This window comes from Cervus elaphus, chromosome 32 (assembly GCF_910594005.1).
Source record: "Cervus elaphus chromosome 32, mCerEla1.1, whole genome shotgun sequence".
In the NCBI taxonomy this organism is placed as follows: domain Eukaryota; kingdom Metazoa; phylum Chordata; class Mammalia; order Artiodactyla; family Cervidae; genus Cervus; species Cervus elaphus.
Window position 1 is genome coordinate 38,091,089 of NC_057846.1, and position 24,540 is coordinate 38,115,628.

The 24,540-nt window shown below is 38.8% G+C and overlaps 1 protein-coding gene across 4 annotated transcripts in view; it reads left to right on the top strand.

Moving 5' to 3' along the window:
* Nucleotides 1-24,540, top strand: part of UNC5D (unc-5 netrin receptor D) — a 605,139-nt gene that overhangs the window by 321,107 nt on the left and 259,492 nt on the right. For all 4 annotated transcript variants that reach the window (XM_043893835.1, XM_043893837.1, XM_043893836.1 and 1 more), the window contains exon 2: nt 16,988-17,206. In XM_043893835.1, the coding sequence (XP_043749770.1) occupies nt 16,988-17,206 (219 nt within the window). The remainder of the gene's footprint in view (nt 1-16,987; nt 17,207-24,540) is intronic.

The following is a 24,540-nucleotide window of genomic DNA, read 5'->3' on the forward strand; positions in this document are numbered from 1 at the left end:
AAGTCTGTTGTTGGCAATTGAGAACATTGCTTTGAGGTATAATTAATCTCACCGAAGTCTAGTGTCTTCCACTTATTAATAGAAAACCCGTCATCTGCATTTGTGGCTAAGCCCAAACCTTCATCCAGACCCAGGGTCCACATTTATCTTGAGGGTTTGCCTTGTTGCCTGCAGTCATAGGGAGAGAGAGTACATTCTTCAGAAAGTGGCTCTTTGAGACCTTGGACACTGGAGTTATAATAAGAGTGGGAACTTGCCTCATCAGTCTTGCCTGGTTCTGTGAAACGCACACGTGGCCTCAGGAGCATTTAGTACTTTGAAAGCCAAGTAGGTGTCTTGCTAGAGGAATATTCCACCTGAGTTGTTGAGGTTGTCATAGCTGTTTGATTTGGGATTTGTGTAGGGTAGGTTGGGGACCTCAGACAGGGTGACGTAGATGATGAAGTCAGTTATTTTGGTTCTTTTGGAACGTTAATTTCATAATCTCTGAAGGGTTATCTCCAGGAATTTTAAATGTTGAGAGATGAAGAATTTGTTTTCTCATATATAGAAAGTATGTCTATACTTTCTACCATGCAAGAAATGGAAATTAACCAGCAGAGAGAAATGCTTATCTTAAATATGTTGATATTTTTTGGAGTACTCAGTTGTCCCTTCCTCAATTTTTTTTAATGACCTGTGAGTGCCCAGGTTACTCCAATAAGTGTTTGCTTATCAATATAACTCACCTTTCAACACCCACCATGATTGCCTCGGTTGAAGCCACGTGACCAGACACACTAGCTTTCTTCTTGACTCGGTCCCATTCTGAATGAGTAACTGATTGCTTTTATTCATCATCGGTCAGAAGTTTGTGTGCCTTCATTTCTGTGTTCATCACAGTTTATTATGAGGTTTCTCACTTGTAATGGAATGTCACTTGGAAAAATAATGAAAGAAACACCTTGTAATCTGCACTCTGACAGATTGGGTAGTAAACAGTTGTAGGCTCCTTGGTTACTTTTTTCTCCTTGTTACAAATAGAAACTTTAAGGGGCTTCTCCTTTGCCTTTATTTTAAGGACCTCCAGAACCATTCCCTTGTCCTGCTAGTGGTGCTGTATAGAGCGGATGACCACGGTGGTGATGTTTTGATTTGAATCCCTCCTATGTGGTGATAGTCACTATGCTTCAGGAGCTCTTACCCAAAAGATGGACAACATCCAATCAGGTTTTCTGGACCTCTGGAATCAAGGAGTCATTTTTAGAGCTGATTTTATCATCTATTCGGTAGAAAGAATCATTTCCACATAGGTTTCATGAGGCCATGTTCCCCACCCCCTTAAACATCCTACATAGATCCTACAAATCTAAGTAACCTTCTGTACTGCTAATTCTAAAAATTAACATTAAAAAATCTTTATTTGACCCTGAGATTCACGGTCAGATTTCCTTGTTCCATTTTCCATTCTAGGTATTATGTGTTAGTGATGAAATGGTAACATAGCTCTTAACTAGGTTTTTTTTTTCCCCCCAATGAAGTATCATCCAATTTTTTCCAATTGTAGCATCGTCCTTGTCAGCTTCCTCCAGCATTGCTGTGCTGTGTGCACGTCATGCTGTCAGCTTGAAGCACTGTCTTAACTCTGAACTTTAATGTCTTGACATTGTTGTTTTCAGATGTAAGTTCGAAGTTTGCTTTATTTCTGTTTTGCAGCTACGTTAAATCCTGACTCTAATTGACTGTAAACACTTTTGGCCTTCTGATTGTTAGCCTTTGTGTTGCTAGTTCTAGATGATTCTAGAATTTAATTGAAGTAGAGTTGATTTACAATGTCTTGTTAATTTCTGCTGTTCAGCAAAGCGATTCTGTTACAGACATGCATACACGCTTTTTCATTTTCTTTTCCATTATGGTTTGTCACAAAGTACTTCATATCGTTCCCTGTGCTCCACAGTGGTTCTTGTTTATCCACTCTCTTTATACGAGTCTGAATCTGCTAATCCCAGGCACTCACTTTATCCCTCCTCCATCTCTTCTCCCTCTTGGCAGCCAAAGTCTGTTCTCTCTCTGCAAGTCTGTTTCTGTTTTGTAGATAAGTTCATTTGTGTCATATTTTAGATTCCACATGTAAATGATACTATATGGTATTTGTCTTCTTCTCTGACATACTTTACTTTATATGATAATCTCTAGTTCTATCCATGTTTCTGCAAATGGCATTACTTTATTCTGTTTCTTATGGCTGAACAGTATTCCTTGGAAGGACTGATGTTGAAGCTGAAACTCCAGTATTTTGGCCACCTGATGCAAAGAGCTGACTCATTTGAAAAGACCCTGATGTTGGGAAAGATTGAAGGCAGGAGGAGAAGGGGATGACAGAGGATGAGATGGTCAGATGGCATCAACGACTCAATGGACATGAGTTTGGGTAAACTCTGGGAGTTCGTGATGGACAGGGAGGCCTGGTGTGCTGCAGTTCATGGGATCACAAAGAGCTGGACACGACTGAGCAACTGAACTGAAGTATTCCTTGTATATATATTTGATGGTTCTCGATTTGCCTAAAAATTCATTCTAAATAAGTGTGAGTCACCTCATTTAGGTACATCTGATGATTTAGGTATACCTGATACTATACCTGAAAATTATATGGTCCCATTTTTTCATTGAAAATATCAAAAAATCTTTCCTTCCTATGATTTTGCAGTGCTATTGTTTCTCTGATTTAAAATTTGAAATGGTCACAGAAACTGTATGTGCCTAGGAGAAAACTGTTGATAAGCTTGTTTGAACATAATAAGGCTACAGAAAAGATTGAGAGAGTGTAATGTTATTGACCCCAGGGTTCTTCGCCTTCCTTAATCAAATAGAAACTGTTAAGAGGCCAGACAAAAAAATTTAGGCATGGCTTTATTTGCTGCAGAGGGGAGTGAAGACAAATGCCAGGTTCCCTCGTTGCTGGCTCCTTATACGGGGTGAGGGTAAGGGTGGGTCCAGGGATCAGGCTGGAGGAGGGGCTTAGGCAGTTTGCCCACCCCTTCGGTGGTGGTGGTTGCAGGGGGCATGCACAGTACCCTGCTCTTGCTCCCAACACCCAGTTTTTGCTCCTAGATCTTCAGAAGTGGTGGTTGGGTTTTTGGTCTTTCTGCGTCTTCTGGAGTAAAGAACCCACCTGCCAATGAAGGAAGTGTGAAAGAAGCAGTTTCAGTCCCTGGATCGGGAAGATCCCCTGCAGGAGGGCATGGCAACCCACTCCAGTATACTCGCCTAGAGAATCCCATGGACAGAGGAGCCTGGAGGGCTACAGTTCATAGACAGAGTCCAACGTGGCTGAAGTGACAGCATGCAGAGCAGCATGCCTGTCTCTAGTTTGCCCCAACTGTGCATGCATAATTATCTTTAATCCCATGGAGTTTCTTTGTATTTTGTTGCTAGAGGAGTTGGTTTTCCAGGTGCAGGTATTGCAGAGGGTTCCAGGTCCCAACCTGTCTCGATGATATCAACATTTATTCTTGCCTCTTCCTTCCTAACCTCCCTAACAAGGACATGGTGTTGATCTCTGGACTGCCCACATCTTTGCCCTGTGCAAGTCACCTCTAAATGTTGGGGAAGGTCTCATTCCTTCCAGAGCATGTGGACCCATTTAATTGATGGTGTAACCCCTGCCCCCAAAGTACCAACTCTAGGGTTGCTTCTTTCTTGTAGTTTCAAAATCTTTTCCATAGTCGCAAGGGTCATTACTGCTATCCTCACCCAGACCCTGGGTACTGACAAAATTAAGTGCTTGCTAGAAGCGATAGGTGCCTGCAAGCTATCCATCTGTTGATGACAAATAGCAAGCAAGAATAGCCTAATGATATTCACATGATTGATTAATATTCATTTATACATGGAGGAGGATGCTGAGACAGCTAAATAATTAAATCACATAATGCAATTAAACTTACTCTGTTCGAGTGCTCTTTTTCTCCCATTCTTCTTGCTGACAGTATGCATACTAGGCCTCACCCCAGTGCAGTTAAGCTGATTAGGTAATACTAAGCTGCTCAAGTATGTAGTAGGCTTTTTTGTTGTTGCTTTTTTTTTTTTTCCCACGAAATTTTTTATATCAAACGCCAGATTCTCAAGGTATAACTTCAGGTCTTTAAATGACAGGTCCATCAAGGTTTTGTCCGATGCATTCCAGCAAACATGAGTGACCTTAATCCTCTAAGAACACCCAGGCTCCCAGAATTGGTCACTGGATTTCGATCTTTAGATATTCCTTTGTAAAGCAAAAATATGTAAAAATTTCAGGCATTTCTTGAAATGCTGTTGAGTAGATTGGGCTCTTGCTCTGACAATTTCTTCCTCACAAAGAAAATAATCTACAGGATGAACATCTACTTCTTGATCCTTTGCCCATCCCTCCATCCCTTAGTTTATATCTAATAATTAGCATAATCTGCTAACAATTTATATTATGTATTGATTGCCTAATATATGCCTTATACTACCTTAAGAAACTCACTTTTCTCTACTTGAATGTACAGAATAGGCTTGTAATACTATATAATTTACTCTGTACAAGAAATGATTTGAAGGATAAAGTAGCTATCTGGCCTAAAATCACATAATTCACTAATAAGAAAACCTGGATTTGAATCTAGTTCTAACTCCAAAAGTCCACATCAGTTTCCTTGCATCAAGCTGCCCCTTGATAAGAGATATCAGAAGGAACAGTATATTGTGCTTCCAATACAACTTGGTACAAATCTGTTTCTGACAGTGTTGAGCAGCTTGTCTAAGGAGGATGAAAAAAAGTAAGCCCCTTCTATTGTACACGTTCCACCTCCCCATCAGATAACTGTCACATCTAATCGGGACACAGCCTCTGTTGTTGGTCACCAGTGCCATTGGTGTATTGTCAGTCTTTGCTGAACCCCAGATCCCAGCAGGCTCAACTAAATCTGCGTATTAGGTAAAATAACAAAGGAATTAAAGGCTTTTACATGAGCATCAGAATTTCATCCTCCTATCAGTGTCTTAGGTGATTTTCAGAAGGACTTTGTTGTGCCAAGAAGGTCATTTTATTAAGCAATGAAAGACAAATCCTGTTGCTTTGGCTTTTCTTTATGAATCTTCTGCATAAGATACTGATTTTTTAGAAAAGATGTCAGGGTTTTCCTTAGTAAGACCTTTTTCGTGTGTGTAGAGCTAGCCACTCTTATCAAAATGTTGTTGTCTTTTAGAATAGTGAAACTGATCTCTTGACTGCTGTTATTCCATACTGGGGATGAATGAAGAAATTAATGCATTGGAGGCAATAACAGGAAAATCAGGTGGTGTTAGTAGTGTTAAGCACTTAAAACAATAGAATATAAATTGTTTAGAATTGTTGTTTTAAAGATTATACAGCTATACTCTTAAAAAATCTAAAACAAAATAAAAATGATAAAAATAAATGAATACACAGTTCATAAAAAGTAAATGAAAATAGTTGGATATTCCTTAATATTTACCTTGACTAGTAATCAGAAAGTATGTTTTAAACAATATTTTATGCATCTATTAACAAATATCCCCAAAATATGTTTGGGTGATGAGGATAAAGAAAATTGGTAAAGTCCTCTAATGCTGGTGGTTGTGTCAATTTGCCTGGTCCTTTAGAAAATAAATTTAGTCACGCATGATAGGCACTTAGTACATTTTTATTGCAAAGATCATGGTCATAAACTTTTACCACATTTTCATTTATCTATATACTTATTTACCCTTTTCGTTCATGGAACTTCAAGTCTAGAGGAAGATGCAACGATATATATGAATAACTGTGTATTAGTACTGATCGTTATGTAAGGGCGAGGAAAAGGTGACCCAGAATCAAAACTTTCGTTGTTCCAGAAAGGCTTCATATATGATCAGTATCATCTAAGTGAAACCTGAAGGATAAGAATAGGCTATAAGCAAAGTGGGAGGTGGTACTGGGGCAGAAGGGAAAACATGGGTGTGTTTCCAGGTGAAGATCATTTGACCCTTGAAAGAATTGAGAGAGAGTCCCTCTAGCCTCCTGGAGGTGAAGTGATTGGTCACAAAGCTAGAGATGTTATGTGTGGACCAGATCATGAAAAGTCTTGCTTCAAAGCCATGCCACAAAATAGGAGTCTTAGCCAAAGGATTGGCAGGTTTTAAGACAGAACGACATGTTTGAATTTGCATTTGACAGAGTTCATTCTGCTTATAACATGGATGTAAGGAGGGCAAAGAAGAATGATGATGAAGACAGGACCAGTTGTCATGACTGAGAGTAGTGATGGTGGTGGCTAGCTTAGTAGGAAGAGAGATATAGGGCTAGTAGTGAATTTAGGAAGTAGAACCAGTGGGGCCTAGTGATGAGTTGGATGTGGGGGTGAGCAAAGGGAAAGTAGGTCATGTCCGGGTTCTAGCTTAGGGAACTCGGTGAATGTTAGGTTTTCTTCTTTGTTTGTTTTTAGGGCAACTGAGCCAAATAGTGGATGTGAGGGGCTAAGCTATGCGTTCTGTTTTAGGCATAAGGAGTCAGTGGGATCTATGGGAAATTTAGGTGAACACACCAAGAGGCAGAGCTGCAGAGGGAGAACTCTGCTAGGGATATAAATTCATGTGTAATCAGAATATGGATGGTATAGATGAAATGTCAGTGCTATAAATCTAACATTTAGAAGTAACTAAATGGGGACTTCCCTAGCAGTCCAGTGGTTGAGATTCAGCTTTCCAGCACCGGGAATGTGGCTTCAATCCCTGGTCAGGGAACCTAAGATCCCACATGCCATGTGGTGTGGCCAAAAATAATAAATTATAAAAGAAAATTCACTTGTAGTATTTAAAAAGAAATGATGAGATGTTAAATAGTGAAGAAATTAGCAAAAACAAAACTGATATATCTACTCTTAATCATTAAGAATTGGTTTAATGAAAAATTAACAAAACCATGACAAAATGAGATAACATCTTGAAATATATCTGAAATATATATGGGTTTGTATATGTATATACACATGTATACACACCCTATTCACAGAAAGCCAAAATATTAAATATATATTTGAAAGAGAAAGATCTGAAAATGAAATATACCAGATTAGTTTTGGGGAACTTGGTAACAACGGATGATGATGTCTTTTTAAAATACACATATTACTTGTACTTCTCTATAATTTGCATTTTATCAACATAATAAGCCATGATTTTCAATACAAAATACATTATAAAATGTTAAAGATGTTTTTGCATTGTATTTGAGTTTGCTAAAATACTTGCCAGTTACAATGTCCTCATAAAAGAAATTTTACAAGATTGTTTCCTCAATAGAGTTTCTCAATAGACAGCAATGCAGAATGTAGTTGTAAATTTAATCTTTTGGGTCCCACCCAAACAAAAGCAGCATAGTATAATAGGGAAAATACTCTTTTAGAAGTCAATTAGAGAGATTTCCACCGAATCTGCTCCTTGGAGTTCTTTAGCAAGTTGTTTAACCTCTGAGGGCCTCGATTATTTGTAGGATAAGAGAGTTGGCCCAGATTTTATCTAAGGTGAGCTCCCACTCTATTTTGCCCGAGTCCAGGTCACATAGAAAAAAAAATTATATCAAACTGTGTTCCAGTCAAATCAGCCCTTATTTATTCAGATATGTGCCTAAATGATCACAGTCTGAGTTGTTTCTTTTTTTAATGTGACCTGACATCTAATGGAAGTGTATTTATTTCAAAGGGAATTTAGTGTCTGTCCCTTATGTTTTTGTTTCTTTTTGTCCTACAAAGATTGAAAGTCCCTGCCATATTAATGTGCAGAACATAAAACACCAAGCTCTTCCTGAGAGGTAATTTTCCAAGAAAGAAAAATATGAGAATGGTGCTGGATTGTTTGCTTTTCTATCATTCAATGTTGTATTCAAACAACCATTTTTCCATAGCTATGAATGGCTTCACTCTTGAAAACTGTCAGTTACAAATGAAAAGTGATAGCACTCTGAAAGCAAAACCATTCCCAAATCGCACTAGTTTTTCACATGAATTTGAAGTTTAATCAGTGGCCCACATTCATACATAAACGTATCTATTGTGGGGTGAAAAATTAAGAAATGATCTTTAAATTTTATCTCAAACCTGGTTTTCAATAAAATATTACCCTTTTTTATGTTTACATTTTAAAATGAATTTTTATCAACCTGTCAATCAAATTCTTTCCATGTTTCCCCCAGGGACATATTTACCATTTATTTCTGCTCTGACGCATGAATTTCAACATACTAGGAGTTAGACACCATGAAGTTAAACCTAGAAGTTGCCATAATATAGTTTACTGAGACTTCCATACTCTTGCACTAGAATAGTGTGTATGTGTGTTTTCTGATCCTGTTTATTTAAGAATGCATTTAAAAAATACTGAAAAAACAAAACACCTAATAAAAATTTAAATCATCAGTAATCCCATCACACATTGAAAACCACTGGGATAAATTTGGCCTCCTTTTAGAGTCTCTTTGGACAGACTGTTATTATGGGAACAGGTGTCTCATGCTGAATCTGATTGCACATTGCCGGTTTCCATTAAGGGACAAGGCGCCATCAGAACTCGTGTAAAATGTCTGGCTTCATCCCAATTTCAGAAGTCAGTTTTGCAGATGACTCAAGCAAGAGCTAAAATAGTGGATGATTTAAAAACCAAACCAAACCAAAACAAAAAACTTCCCCTGTGGCCTTGGGAGAAATGTCATTTGTGTTAATGTGGCTGGAAAAAAAACAAAACAACTCCTTCCTCAGTATTGGAACAAGCATGGTTTCTTCCCCACTGAAAGCATGCACATGGAATGACTTCAGACTGGCCTGAGGGCTCATGCAATAAACTGAGACAGTTGTCTTTCTTGAATATGGTGATTACTCTGCGTCTGCATCTCAGAAAACTTAATGAAAGGCACATAGAAATAAGAGATGTTGGAGGCAAGTTGACCCAGTAGTTGAGTACCAATGTCAAAGTCACCTCTTTATAAACTGAATTGTAAGGAACACGATGTTTTGCTCTGCCTAACTCTTCAGTGCCCGTTCTGTGCACTCGTGGCACACCTGGGCACCCACCATGCCCTCAGCTGGAACACCTTCCCCATGTGTTGCCCATTTCAACTCCTACACCAAACTAGGCTGAAATGTAACCTTCCCACAATGGCTGCCACAGGCCCTCCTAAGGAAAGCTGGGCTTTCTCTCCTCTGTGCCTGGTGACGTTTTGTACATACTTCCAGTCTACTTTTGGCATGCTTCCCATTATTCTGTAATTATTTGTCTCCAGTTCAGTCAGAGACAGATAGTACTTTGGCCACCTGATGCAAAGAGCCGACTCATTGGAAAAGACTTTGATGCTGGGAGAGATTGAGGGCAGGAGGATAAGGGGACAACAGAGGATGAGATGGTTGGATGGCATCATTGACTCAACAGACTTGAGTTTGAGCAAACTCCGGGAGCTAGAGAAGGGCAGGGAAGGCTGGTGTGCTGCAGTCCGTGGGGTCGCAAAGAGTCGGACATGACTGAGCGACTGAACTACAGCAAATTCAACCAGGAAGCTCTTTGGGGAAATTGACTGTCTTAGTTATCTTTAGACTCAATGTCCAGTACCTAGACACTGCCTAACCTGAGTAAGGATGCACCCGTATGTCAGTTTAATAAAAAGATTGAATATATTAAGGCAAATTTTGGTAGTCTGTGGAATGATGAATGTGCTTTCACAACCTCTACTGAAATCTGAAGTTTCTTGTGTGAGGAACTGAGAAGGACTTTTCAGATTTCTCTGGATACATTGTCAGTGTTGTTTACCATCTACTCTGCAGAATTTAAAATCTGCTCAATGGAATAATATCTTAGACCATGTATAAGAATGCCACAAGTGAGGTGAAGTATGCAAATGCAATGATATAAAACATTTCCATTTTTATTAGAGGTTGGGAAGAAGGCAGATCATTTCTGAGTTTAAAAAAAGAAGACTTTTATTGGAGCCTAGAGAAAGAGTCTGTTTCATAAATTGCATTAAATATTTGGTATGTAAAATTCCGGCTGTTGTTCTGCATTAAATGGATACAATGCACCCCTTACCTAATTAAGAAACCATATGGAGACAAGACACATTTACATAAACAAAAGCAGAGAAGCCATCTCTATTGTGTTGTCTTCGATTATGTAACTTGGTTTCCATGATGTGGATTTGTTCTCTGGCTTAAATATTGCCATGGACCACATAGTTTCCAGACATTGAATGAAATTTAAAGAGCTATTTCTAAGGTGCCTTGACTTCATTTAAATATTGCAGTGAAAGGGACCCTGGAAAACTATACAGTTTCCTACATTTAATAACTGCTTGCCTGTTCAAGCCAGTAGTTTTGGAATCTGGCCAACAGGAAATCCATTGTGTATTATTACATAGCTTTGCAGGATAACCATGTGCCTGGTGTATGGTTTAACCTTTTACTACGTGTTTGTTGAATAAATAAATGCCTCAGTGTGTTTTCAGAGTTGGTGACCTAATACAATTGCTCTAGCATACTATGGGTTGCAAACAGTCAAGACATGGTATAAACAGTTTGTATCATGACGAGCACTGGGATGAAAATAATAACCATCACAAAACAAATATAAATATTGGGGTAATATGTTTGGAGTGGAAGTCTAAATCATAGTTATAATTCTTTCTCTTTTGTTTGACAGTCTTTATCCAGTCAGTGATACTGATGGCAGTCAGAGGTGGCTAATTAGATGCATGTAACATTTTATTACTTACTGTATGTTATCACATATATTATCTCACTTTACCATCACAGAGTACCCATTTTATGGGTGAGAAAAATGAAACCTCAGAATTAAGTTCTTCACCCAAGGTCACAAAGTTCAACCAGACTTTAAATCAGGTTATTTGATTCTGAAAGATCTTTTGTTTTACCAAATTTAGTCTTTGCTTTATGGCAGAGTTATTGGTGGAATTGGCAAACACAAATGCATATTTTGTTGCAGCAAGAAGTGTTCTTTGGAGACAGAAGAGAAAAAATGAAATGTATTTCAAAATAGTCTTGGGGAAAAGGTATGAAAATAATTTAGAATTTCTCAAAATATGTTAAAGCTCAACTTCGTTTCTACTCTAACCCCATGAAATGCCAGCACCCTTCACTGATGGTCCAGGGTTTTTATGAATCCCAGTTTGGAATGACTTTTCCTCTGCTGTGCCCAGTCCTATTATAGATTTCACATTTCAAACAGTCCAACATTGGCAGTTTTACCTGGTTAAATATGTTAAAATGACAAAAGCCCTGGTTCCATTCCCTTTATTTTTACTGACGTTCACTGCATCTTGGTGTATTCCTTGTATTTTAATTGGAGTTTTAGTTGTTAAATATTCCTGCTTAGAAGAAGGGGAAACTATTTCTAAAGGAAACATTGCAAAATCCTTCTCATTATTTTATTCTCAACCATGCTTGTTCTATGACTGCTTTGTCTGTTGCTGACTTTAGTGAAGATGCCTAGTCAGTTGACTATAATTAGTTGAGTCCTTACTGTACTGTTCTCTCAAATATTTTCTCTAGACCTTTTCTGGGTGTGTCCATAACACAGTCGTACAGAACTAGAATTACAGTCCAGCCAAAGGATCACTGAGTGACCTTTAAGATGGATGTCACACTTAATGTAAGTAGGTGAGGAACCACACAGATCCTTTAGCTACTCATATTTTGGTTTTTTGAACTGTGTATCATTGACTTCTCTGGTGGCTCAGACGGTCTGGTAGGCCTTCCGTGAGGTCGCAAAGAGTCGGACACGACTGAGCGACTTCACCTTCCCTTTTTCATTGTTGCCATAATGTAGGCACTCACTAAATGACCCTAATCAGACTTCTAAGGGTCCATTCACTTGAACTGAAATGGAATTGTGAGGCTTTTGAGTCAGTTTTGCATTCAAATTCAGTCCCCACTTACTAGCTACATAACTTTAGATAAGACACATATTTGAAGCATTTTCTCAAATGCAGAAAGTGGTACTCAACAAGCCACCACTTAGAGAGATGCTGTAAAACTGAAATGACTTAATCCATGTAGAAGGCTTATTACCATCACCTATAACCATTCAATACATGGCAGCTCTTATTTTTACTCTCTGCTAATGTAGTTCCCTGGTAGCTCAGATGGTAGAGAATCTTCCTGCAGTGTAAAAGATACTCAGGTTCGATCCCTGCGTTGGTAAGATCCTGACCACTTGGAAATGGCTACGCACTCCAGTATTCTCTCCTGAAGAATACCATAGACAGAGTACCCTGGCAGACTACAGTTCATGGGATCACAAAGACTTGAACACAACTGAGCAAGAACAACAGCAACAACCTAGTTTCCATGTTCTGTTTCATTTTTTGCTTCTCCAAATACTTAACACACTGTGAGCATTGGGATTTGATAGAGTGAAGCTTCACACTCTGGCTTTAAAACAGAAGATCTTGAGTATCAGTGAGTGTTTTCTGCAGAAGCAACAGAAAAAAAACTGAGTTAGAGTTGCTTCACTAAGCAGGGATTCAAAATAATAATAATAACAAATTCTTTGGAGGTGAATGCCTCCTGATGTGTGTTCAGCCTCTGTGTTGTCAGAGCTGGCCCTCTGCCCTTCTTCACTTTTTCCTTGTGCCCTTTCCCAGGTATAACAGGAACAAAAGATAGAAAGGTTGATGCCCCACCGCATGTATTCCTTCTATCAGGAAAGTAAAAGCTTTCTCAGAAACGTCTGTTTATGACTCATTTGCCATCGATGGGTGTCACGTGGCCATTCCCACTTGGGAAGAAGTAAACTCAGTCTGTGACTTTTCATCAGCATTTGTGGTTGTCATCAGCATTTGTCACACCGAGTTTAAAAGTACAATCTGAGTTATAAAGCAGTGGTCAGTGTACTGAGATTCCAAGTTAATTTACCTTGAAGTCTAAAATACCCATGCGGTCTTCCATATGATCATTTATTAAAGTAAGTCATCCCCGCGCCACCCCACTCCCCCGCCAACTCGCCTCCAGGCCTAGGATTTGTCAGTTCAGTTCAGTCACTCAGTCGTGCCCAACTCCTTGTGGACCCCATGGACTGCAGGACGCCAGCCCTCCCTGTCCATCACCAACTCCCGGAGTTTATTCAAACTCATGTCCATTGAGTCGGTGATGCCATCCAACCGTCTCATCCTCTGTCGTCCCCTTCTCCTTCTGCCTTCAGTCTTTCCCAGCATCAGGGTCTTTTCCAGTGAGTCAGTTCTTCACATCAGGTGGCCAAAGTACTGGGATTTCAGCTTCAGCATCAGTCCTTCCAATGAATATTCAGGACGGATTTCCTTTAGGATGGACTGGTTGGATCGCCTTGCAGTCCAAGGGACTCTCAAGAGTCTTCAATACCACAGTTCAAAAGCATCAATTCTTCAGATTTGTCAGTAACGTGTTTTTAATGTTATTCACATGTAGTTGATTTATGCTGTTGTGTTTATTTCTGTTGTATAGCAAAGTATTTCAGTTTAACATATATACACACACACAGATTTTTTTTTCATATTCATTTCTATTGTTTCATGTTCTTTTCTATTACGGTTGCCAGCAGCTTCTAGGCCCCAGCTTGGAACTTCTATTGGTGACTTCCTAGTCCAGTGGGCTAGGAAGGGGTTGTCTTCCAGGGGAGCAGCCTTCGCTTTATGAGGGGAATATCTGAAGGGCAGGGTGCTGCTGCCCTGGGAATTCAAGCCTGAGCCCAGAGAGGGTCCTCAGGAGGGGAAGCCAGAGATAATCAGTGCGAGAGAAGCACCGCCCCCAACACTTCACTATGCATGCAGAGCAAACCGGGGAGAAAAAGGAAAATAAGTAACTCTTCCGTGTGCCTGCTAAGGAGCTTCAGTCTGTCAGACACTTTGTGACCCTTCTCCAGGCAAGAATACTGGAGTGGGTTGCCATGCCCTTCTCCAGGGGGTCTTCCCGACCCAGAAACTGAACCTGCAGTCTCAAATTTTAAGTTTCCTGTGTTCCCAGGCAGGGTTTTTTTGTTTTTGTTTTTTAATCACTAGCACCCTTCCATTTTCACTTACTTCCTTTCTTTGTCAGAAGGTTGCAAAGAAATGGTAATATGTATACAAATGTATATCCACAAAGTCTTGCCTTTCCACTCTCAGGGGCATAAATTGACTTTTTGTTGTTGTTGTTGCTTTTTGTTTTCCTGGAACCTGGCCTTTTCCCTAAATATACATGATATTTATGTGGCTTCAATAATAGTTAAGATAGAATGTTACATTCAGCCTTTTTTTTTCCTCCTCTGAATATTGAGATGGATTCTTTTAATTTTTTCCTTTTTTTAAATATTGAAGTTTAGTTAGTGTTGTGTTAGTTTCAAGTGTACGACAAAGTGATTCAGTTATACATGTGTGTGTGTGTGAGTGTGTACACATACATATTATTACCCTGTACCGAGATTCTTTGCCATTCTAGGTTAGTTGTTAAAAGGTTCCCTTCCCTGTGCTGTTCTATAGGTCCTTATTGTTTACCTGTTTTTTATATAATAGTGTATATCCATTATTCCTAAACTCCTAGCTTATACCCTGCCATATCCCCTTCGATAAACATAACTTTGTTACCTCTGTCTGTGAGTCTATTTCTATTTTATAATTAAGATTGATTGATTCTTTATGGACATCCTTGGAACCGCCAGGACACTTAGAGCCGACTTTCCCATTCCACTCTTCTACTCTCTGAAGACTGAACTATTTTATCAAAATGGGCTTTATTAAAATAGCAGGAAGGTATCCTAATTGCGTTCAGATCCCTGTGTTTTGGGACTCGGATGGTTAAAGCTTGATTTATCTTATATTCCAGTCATTGTACTTAGGCTGGTTTACTATTAACTGTTTTCTGTGACCACTTACTCCATTTCGGTAGTTTCCTCTCACATTTATGCATTGTTATTAGTACTAATTAAACAACAACGTGTCATGTCCACCTGTGTTCACTTGCGCTACCGCTTTGGGGCTCTGTATTTGTTCTTTATCGGGTGACCCTTTTCTATAACAGTGAATTACTTTGGACAAAACTCAAACCCCTGATGGGAGTGTGAGCTGTTTGATGCCCATATAAAATCTTTTAATACCTTTGTCATTTCCTCGAATGCATGGATTTACAGAAGCCTGAGGAGACTTGGTATGTATTGAAGATGGAAATTGCCTTGAGCAGTCAGTAACAAAATGAATTAATATGTGACATATTTTTGTGAAGCCCATTGTAAATATAATTTAAAACATTAAAAAAAAAACCACTTCTCAGAATCTCTCCTGAAACCCTTCTTTTTCCATGTGATAGATACATATTTTATTTTTTAAAGGAGTTTATCAAACTTTTATGACTTAAACTATTTGCTCTCTCATTATTTGGAATATTGGCTTTAGTGATGGTTTTTTCATCTTGTGAGTTAACTTTTCTATTAACATGAGTTAACTTTTCTATTACAAATGTATTTGAAAACATAAATCTCAAGCTCTTTAATATGTGAGCCCCCCACCACCTTGATTTGATACATTTAATGAAAAAATAGTTTGTGTTTATTTCAGTGGCGTAGTACTTATGTATTCCTGTTGGTGAACAGTCTTTCCCATAACTCAATGTCTTTTATTTTTTCTTTACACAGACAAAAAATTATAGGCAGTCATTCCTCCTATGTCCTTTTGTCATTGATGATTCCCCCTACAGACTCTTTAAAAGGACATTCCACCTAATATTGTGAGTTTTGTTTACCCTTGACAGTGCTTAGTCGTTTAGCTTAATGATTTCAGTGTATACAAATGTCTGTGTTTCTTCAGAATTACAATGACGACACCCAAAAAGCCAGGTTAGGACACAGACACCTCCTGGTCTCCGGACTCTCTCCTAATGACCTGGATTTTGTTCTGCTGGTTTCATGAGGTCCCTTTTTCCAGCTAGTCATAAAGACTGGTTTGCTTTGAATGGGAAGAGCCCTCTCTGGGGCATAGTTGATCTTGGTGTTGAAGATCAGTACCAGTACTTGGTATTTGCTTTCTTTGTTCTTTCTCCGGAATACCATGGGAAGGCACAAAATAGGGTTCTTCTTGTTTATGCTCCACATTGCTCAGTAGTTACATGTTTCTTCCCCTGACTGTGTGCCCATTTCCTGGGGCTCAAGTCCTTGCTAAATAGAGTAAAGCAGCAATGGAACAAAGTCTTGGCTTCTGCTTTTTCCTTTCCGTATTATTTCTCTCCACTCATCACTTCCCTATACTTGGGGAGACATATTTATTTCTTCACTTTGAGCAAATGTTACTATAGGTCTTAAACTATAGCTTGTCAGGGATTTGTTTTGGTTCCTAGCCGTCAAAATGAAGTCATCTTTGGGCAGAAATGTTGGGGCAGGGAATGATGGTTTAAAACAAGCAGAAGAAATGCACATTCCGTTTAGAAGGTTTGGTAAGTTTGGAAAAGAAACTATATTCAAGGTTGAACACCAGTCTCCAAGGTTCATAGGTAGAGAAAGTGGACAGTTGCCAATCCTTTGGACATGTCTTATGACCGGCTATTCTCTACCAACATCACCATTATTCATACTCATGTATGGGAGAACCAGATCTATTCCCTTCATGATTTCAGCATTTTGAGGCATCTGGGGGCCCTCACTGAATACTTCGAGGTAACCACTCACCAGGCTGGATCTCAGCCACAGATATCTCTCTCAGTTCTCTCAACAAAAATATAAAGATTAAAAGCTGTAGTTTGAGGAATTCTCCTATTCATTACCTTCACTTGTCCAATAACCCTGGATGTGTGTTGGGCTAAAGGTACCCTGTCACGCTAATTCAATCTCTAGACACTAATTCATCTGCACAGGCCTTACAGGCCTGCTGGTTAGGATTCAGAGTTTTCCAGTACAGATTCTTAGAGCCGGTTGTGGTTTTGGCCTTGATGCAGGTGCTGCCAGTGTAGACTGTGTTCTAACACCTCCTTCCATTTCGCAGGAACCGACAATGGTGAAGTCCTCCCTGATTCCATCCCATCAGCTCCTGGGACACTGCCTCATTTCATAGAGGAGCCAGATGATGCTTATATCATCAAGAGCAACCCCATTGCACTGAGGTGCAAAGCAAGGCCAGCCATGCAGATATTCTTCAAATGCAATGGCGAGTGGGTCCATCAGAATGAGCATGTCTCTGAGGAGAGTCTGGACGAGAGTTCAGGTAAGAATGGGAAGTAATTGGAAGAATCTATGGTAGCTTCTCAGATTTTTAGGTCAATATGATTGGGGAAACCTGTGTTCAGTCACACACCTTATTTGAGTGAAGTCATATTAACAGCATCCCAGGAATGTAAGAGGGAGTCATGTCTTGAAATGACTCCACAGCTCTCCTGCTAGTCTACTCCAATATGGTAGAGGAGCATTTTTTATTTTCCTGCTCTATATCACGTTAAGACCTAATTTTGTATAAAAGTTAATATTCTCCCTGGAAATAAAATCAGGCAGTCCCTGTTTTCATTTTCTGAATTCTGAATATTTTTTCATGACATAAATCTTTCAAGAAGCACCCTTTTAAGGAGCCTAAATTCAGTTGCTCTAATCTTTCTTCCTGGATATTATTCTTGTATGCTTCATTCTCCACAGCTGATGGTTTCTGAGTCGTCTGAGTTCTTTTGATTACTGTGTAATGATAAAGAAGTTCAAATTAGAAGACCAGATTTGAATAGGATCTCCTGTATAAAAGAATTTCAGGACCATCTTTATTAGCTGCCTAATTTGGCTGATAAGGGGTGATGATGAGAATAGTGATCATATTAGCTAATATTTGTTGAGCACTTACTATATAACCAGACCTTATCTAAGCTTCTGATACACATTATCCTACTGTCTTTTCAACAGCCCTCTGGGATAGATAATACTGTCATTGCCTTCTTATAAATAAGGAAACAGAGCCTCAAAGAGATTAAGTAAACTGTGGGCTTGTGCTGGAAGATCATTTGACTCAAAACTTTCAACATGTATTACTTTTATATTTTAGCATATAATAGAAACAGTATATGCTTTTGAACTTTGGCTCCTCAGACTAACAGAAAATTTAGCCTCATCCTAAATCCAATTTGATGTTACTCTATATTATGATTTTTATTAGTTCTAAACTTACTAGATGTCAGATTTTGAATAAATAAAGTCATGAATAATTAGGAAGTTGTGTCAGCTTAATTTATTAATTAATATACCAGTGCTGTTTAGTACATTAGGCTAAGTCTTTCAGAGTATTTCAGGAAAGGGAGGAGGTCTGATCTAGACCTTCATACCTGCTAATAAGTTTATGAACAGTATAAGTGCAAATGAAGTTATGATAAATGTCTAAAGAGAGGTAGATGGTGCTAGGGAGGATTTAAAAAAATCATGTCTAACTGGGACTCTCAGGAAAGGTGTGGAAGCAACAGTGTTTGAAAGGAGCATTGAATATGTGATTCAATTAAGTATAATTGATGATACACTCTATTGAAGAGAGACAGGTCTCAGTGGTCAACATTAGCAAATGAGAGAAAGCTGAGTGTGTGTTCTACCTAGCCTGGTTTGGTTGAAATATAAAGTTGATACAGGAGATAGCAGCTGATAGCTGGAAAACAGCTCAATCAGTGGCATGAGAGACCTCAAATATCAGAGCAAGAAGTCCTTTACTCAATTTTATGGATATTTTTTGTTAATGGTAGGGATTGATTATATTGACATATGGGAATCCAATGGCTTTGAAACTATACTTCAGAAGATGAATATGGAGCAAGTCTTCGGGATGGTAAGGAGAAACAGGAATGGAGAAGTTAAGAGACTTGAGTAATTCAGCTCAGAAAGTAAGATCTGCTTCTTGAGGAATGGCCACAGAAATAGGAGTAGATAGCCGATGTGAGAAGCAGTGTCACAAATCAGACTTAATAGCTGATAGCTATTAAGCTATATATCCATATAGCTTCACTATGGATATATTTCCTTGATACTATAAAGGACCATACAGATTCCTATGGTCTCCTTCCCAATCAAAATACTGAAAAATTTCTTTACTGACATCAGGATGGGTTTCATCACCTGTCTCAGCATTTTCTATCGTCAACCTGTTTAATGTTTAATTTCTCAAGTATAATCCTTATCACTACTCCATTGGAGTTTGTCTGTTCCTTATTATCTCGCCAAGGGCTAATCCCTTATTCCATGTTGTGTTTATAGCACTGATAGAAGTTTGTAACAATTAATGGTATAGAGACATTTCCAGGATTCCAGCGATAGTTTCCTTCCTTAAAGAAGGGTTTGGCAAAAATCAAAACCAATGAAGAGAACAAACTGAATCTTTGTTTTGGGAAAGTTTTTGCTTCTGTGTTACAAAGATTGGGATCATGGAGACCTAGGTGAATAGATTTGGTGTTGAGAGAGTTTGAGTCACAAACAGTAGCGATCTCATTTACCTTTGCATGAAGACTTTCAAGAAAACTCTTGATATTTGGGTAGAGAGCAGCAAAGGGAACAGCATTATCCACAGGACAAAAGCCTATAGAACAATGTGAAATATGAAAGGTATATGTCTCTTAAACTCAGCTAGCCTAACTGGAGAGGAACTCAGATACTAGTGGCTCCATAGGGTTGTGTATTTTTTCCTCAGACATTTCTGTACTAGATTTTGCCCAGTAATGAACTGAAAACAGCAGAAAACCTTTGGGTAAACTGCTGCAAATAAAAGATAGGAAGAACATTGAAAAATGGTCAGCTACTTTTTTATACTACTGCTAGAAAATCCTATATCCATTCTCATTTAAAGACCTCTTGATAAATATTGCAAGCCCATTTAACACTCTACCCTCTTGTAATTTCACAACATTCAGTTTTGTTATTGCTTCCTCCTTTTAATTCCTTTCTCATTGCTAGGCAACTCCATGTCTTGAAGACAGCAGCGTTGATTACATTCTCTGCCTCCATCTAAAAGTCTCCGCCTTTGCTTCCTTTAAAAAACATATAAAAATAAAAAAGACCATTAAAAGTCAAACATTTCAAAGGAACTGGGAAGAACAAAAAAAAAAATCATAAATGACAAAATCTGAAGAGATTATACACTGATTTTGAAAAACAAGCTGTTGAGAAAGAGCTTAAATTTTAACAACTACCTTTTGAAAAGAATTTAATAAGCACAACCTTTTCTTCCAAGTTATTTTGATTGAATCAATAGAAAAGAAATGTCTCTCCCTAAAACTGTTTTTTCTTCTGTGTGCTTAATGAAAATCCCTGTCTACCGCACACTGCAATTATGTTTCCTAAGTTCTGTATTCATAGTGGAAAAGTGGACACTGGCGCAAGATGAGTGAAGATATTAGACCCCAAACTAATGCATAAGTGCAATTAAGGTTGGAAACAAAATGGCCTCAGGTATTGAAAAATAGATGCATTACCTCCCCTGGGTTTCTTCATTGTGGAGCTGGAGAACAGGAATTGGCTACCTTACAGCCTTAATGGCTTTTGATGGGGTCTGAAAAATAGTTCCTGCGAAGTCCAGGGGGAGTGAATGACACCAGGAGACCCAGAACAGTGGGACCACATTTGACCAGGGGTAGAGAATTATCCGTGCTGTTAAGAAGTTGAGAAGTATCTGCTTCAGTATCTTTGGCCAACGCAGTCTCCATTTTTAAATCCCAGAGAACTTTGGTATCTTCTTTACTTACAGGTTTTCTTTCTTCACCAAACTAATGGGAAATGCATAGGACCTGGGAGTGCTGGGAGTCGACACAGTCAACACAGGATCTTTTGTATTTCCAAATTGGAAGCAATAAGTCCTTTCCGTTGTTAAAGCCTGCAAACTGCCTTTGGTCTTTTCTGGTAATTTGGCCCCGTCATCTAACAGTTCAAATAAGAAGAAAAAGGACTGTGTGTTTTCATGCAATTTAGCTTGGAAAACCCAGAGCAAGAGTTCTTTCCTGCAGAAAGCACAATTTATTTGACATGAGTTACTGTGTTTGCACAGACATGGCTATACCTCTTAGTAATGTACACTTTTAGTTCTCTGCACAAGCCGAGCGGTCCTCTTTCATTTGTTCTGCCTCATTTCATTTGGAAATATGGGAAGTCTTCTTCCTTGTATTTTTCTTCTGTTAACATCTGGAGTTGAGAGGCAATCCCAATTCAGGCATCATGCCCCTGAGAAAAGGGTGGATTGTTCCAATAACCCAGAAATTAAGAGTTTTAATATAATAAGCAAGTACGTGTGTGCACACACACACATACACAGAGAGAAAACCAACAATAACCAGGAAAACTCATTCTTGGCAATCAGGATAATGTAGCCTGTGGGAAGTTTGGGCTATCAATAAGCTTAGCTACTTCTTTATTGTTCAATAATAATGGAGTTCCCTTAACAAGCCTCCCTGGTTCTTATTCTGCCTTGGAGATATCGAACTCTAATGAGTGAAATAATGTGTATTTCAATGCATCATGGGAAAAGTCTCAACTCCAGTAAACTAATATTTTTCTTCTTAAAGAATATCATTTCAGGGATTTCACTGTGTGATTTCCTTATTAAAGAACTGGAGTCACTCTCTGGGGAGAAGAGGTTAATGGATTGTGTTGAGAAAAGGGAGAAGAACAGAAATAAAAATGTGTTAAATCTTTAAAATTTATATCTAAGAACTTTGCTATGCTGGTGATGGGGATTTGGATATAGTATCTTCCAGAAAACCATTAATTTGAAGTTACCTTCAGTGTTCACAAATCACCAGGGTACATTTGGGAAGCATATATTTGAGACCACGGAACACAGAAAAATCCATCTCTCAAGTGTTCCATTGCCAGTTTGTTGGTTTAAAACTCACATTTATAGAAACAGTCTTCCACCCCACCCAGGTTTTATCTTGTTCATTACTCTGCTTCTCAGAGAGGACCGAGCTATTCTAAAAAGGTGTTCAGGAAAATATTACAAATTCCTTCCCCAAATTTGTGACAGAACATGCAGAGCTTGTCTTGTGTGTCTGATTTAAACCTGTCCTACAAAAAAAAAAAAAAAAAAAACCAAAAAACTGTTTAATATCATTTCATTCATAGCAAACACAGAAGGCAGCTAACCATCTTGTATAATTTAATGTCAATTCATGATATCTGCCTGATATTTGTTCTAAACCCTAAATTCTTAAGCAGTGTCTTTGGACTTTTGTAGTCTTTTCTGTTCATACAGCATTTAGAAGTGTGTTTCTTTATGTGAAGTGGGAATTATAAAGATATTTTAAAAACTGAGGATAGTCCAGTGGTTAAGAATGTCGATATTAGTGCAATAGGACACCTACCATGTTTGAGATCTGTTTATCTATTTACAGACTTTCTTCAGGTAGATATGTTACTTAGTGTCCTTTGACCTCAGCTTTCCCTTGTATAAAATGGCAGTTATAATCGTATCTACTCTGGGAACTATAGTGGGGGTGGTAGAACCTAATATGTGTGACATATTTAGCTCAGGGTCTGGTATATAGCAAATTCCCAATCGAGGTTAGCCTTCAAAATGATAAATATAAAACTGCTAAATTTGTTGTGTTATTTTGTCTTTTCAGTTATAAAATATTTTATTGTGTTTCACAGTATCACCAGTGTATAAACAGACAGCAGTAATGGTTTCTACGCTTCTAAAAACAAATAGAAAATGATGAACTTTTACAGTTCCAAAAAGCGCTAGTATGTTGTTCATTCACTAAGTCATGTCTGACTCTTTGCGACCCCATGAATTGCAGCATGTGAGGCTTCCCTGTCCTTAACCATCTCCCAGAGCTTGCTCAAACTCATGTCCTTTGAGTCAGTGATGCCATCCAACTATCTCATCCTCTGCCGCCCCCTTCTCCTATCCTCAATCTTTCCCAGCATCTGTATCATTAATAGGTAAAGAGTTGTCTGTCGTGGAATGACATCTCATGTGCCTAGGATTCACTCCATTGATTTATACTTTGTCTTGGTGATTCCCAGAGCCCCTGGTATCACCGAGGGAGATAGAATTGGTGGGGTGATCTCAGGATGATTTACTACCAGGAAGTTGTTGTGGCGTCTGCAGGAATGAAAAGCCATTGACTGGGGCAGCAGGGTTGGAAATCACGAGTGGGTTACCCACAAGCTGTGAGTGTGAGGTCCCAGTAATTCACTCAGGGATCCTGTCCTCTAAATAACTCTGCCTTCCCTACTCCAGACTCTTAAGTTTCCCTTCTGTCTGTTACCAGACCACGCTATCAAGTTAATTTGCTTTCCTCTGCCAGACACCTCTGTGATGATTAATTCTTATCTCCGGTGAGGATGAAACTGGAGAGCTTGGGTGTATTCTTAGTTTCTGTACTTAAGACTGAACTTGCCATACTTCTGAGGGATATGTGGAGTGGTTATTATCCAGGGGAAACTAAAGAGTATTCATTAGGCATAGTGCACTTTCAAAGGAGGATGGGTATTTTTTATCAAAATACATTTTAATCTTGTTGCTAGGATAAAGTGGCAAAAGACATTTAGCCCTAATTAAGCATCTGCCAGTAAAATGAAATATGGATCTACCTTTCAATTATCTCCATTTAATTTGCTATTTTCAGTAGCATGTTGGCCTGAAGACATGTAAGCTCCCTTAAGAAATAGAAGCACAGTTCCATCAAAAGGCTTCCTTGCATCTCAGAGTTTTAAAACTTCAAATATGGATCCGATTCATGTGTCTTTACCAGAGCCTTGCCCTAGACCCTGAGCTAAATACTGGGTGAGGACAGAGCCTTCAAGTTGTAGGTAGGATGGTGCCCACCCTAGAAGCTTTTGTTGATGCTACAGAGAGATTAGAAGCCCATCTTGTGAGATCTTTGGCAACCTATGCTTCTGTTGCAGAATTTGTCACACTCCAATGTTGGAGCAGGTTGAAGTGTCTCCCCCTCTATCCTGCAAGCTCCTTGAGAACAAGAATCTTCATCATTTGCTTTGTCACAGTATCTTCAGCACCTGGCAAAGTGGCAAGCACATCTGAGGCCTCAATACAATGTTTCAAAAATAATGTATGTTGTCAACTGTGTCTTGGATCTGTTTCTTATGATATGGGACCTTCAGCAAAATAATAGGAATAGTAATAGCATAGTTTTAAGATGATGGATATGATGACATTAATGAAAGTAAAGGGACATACAAATGATATAATGATTAGTCAAGAAGGATAATATGTTCTTCAAAATTTGGAGAAACTTACTGTTTGAGTCTACTTTGTAGGCTGCAAACCTTGGCTTGTTGTTGTTCAGTCACCCATCACGTCCAGTTCTTTGCAACCCCATGGATCACAGCATGTTCGTCTTTCCTCTCCTTCACTGTGTTCTGCAGTGTGCCCAGATTCATGTCCGTTGCGTTGGTGATGCCATCTAACCATCTCATTCTCCATCGCCCCGTTCTCCTCCTGCCCTCAGTCTTTCCAGGCATCAGGGTGTTTTCCAAAGAGTCGGCTCTTCGAATCAGGTGGCCGAAGTATTGGAGTTTCAGCATCAATCCTTCCAATGAATATTCAGGGTTGATTTCCTTGAGAATTGA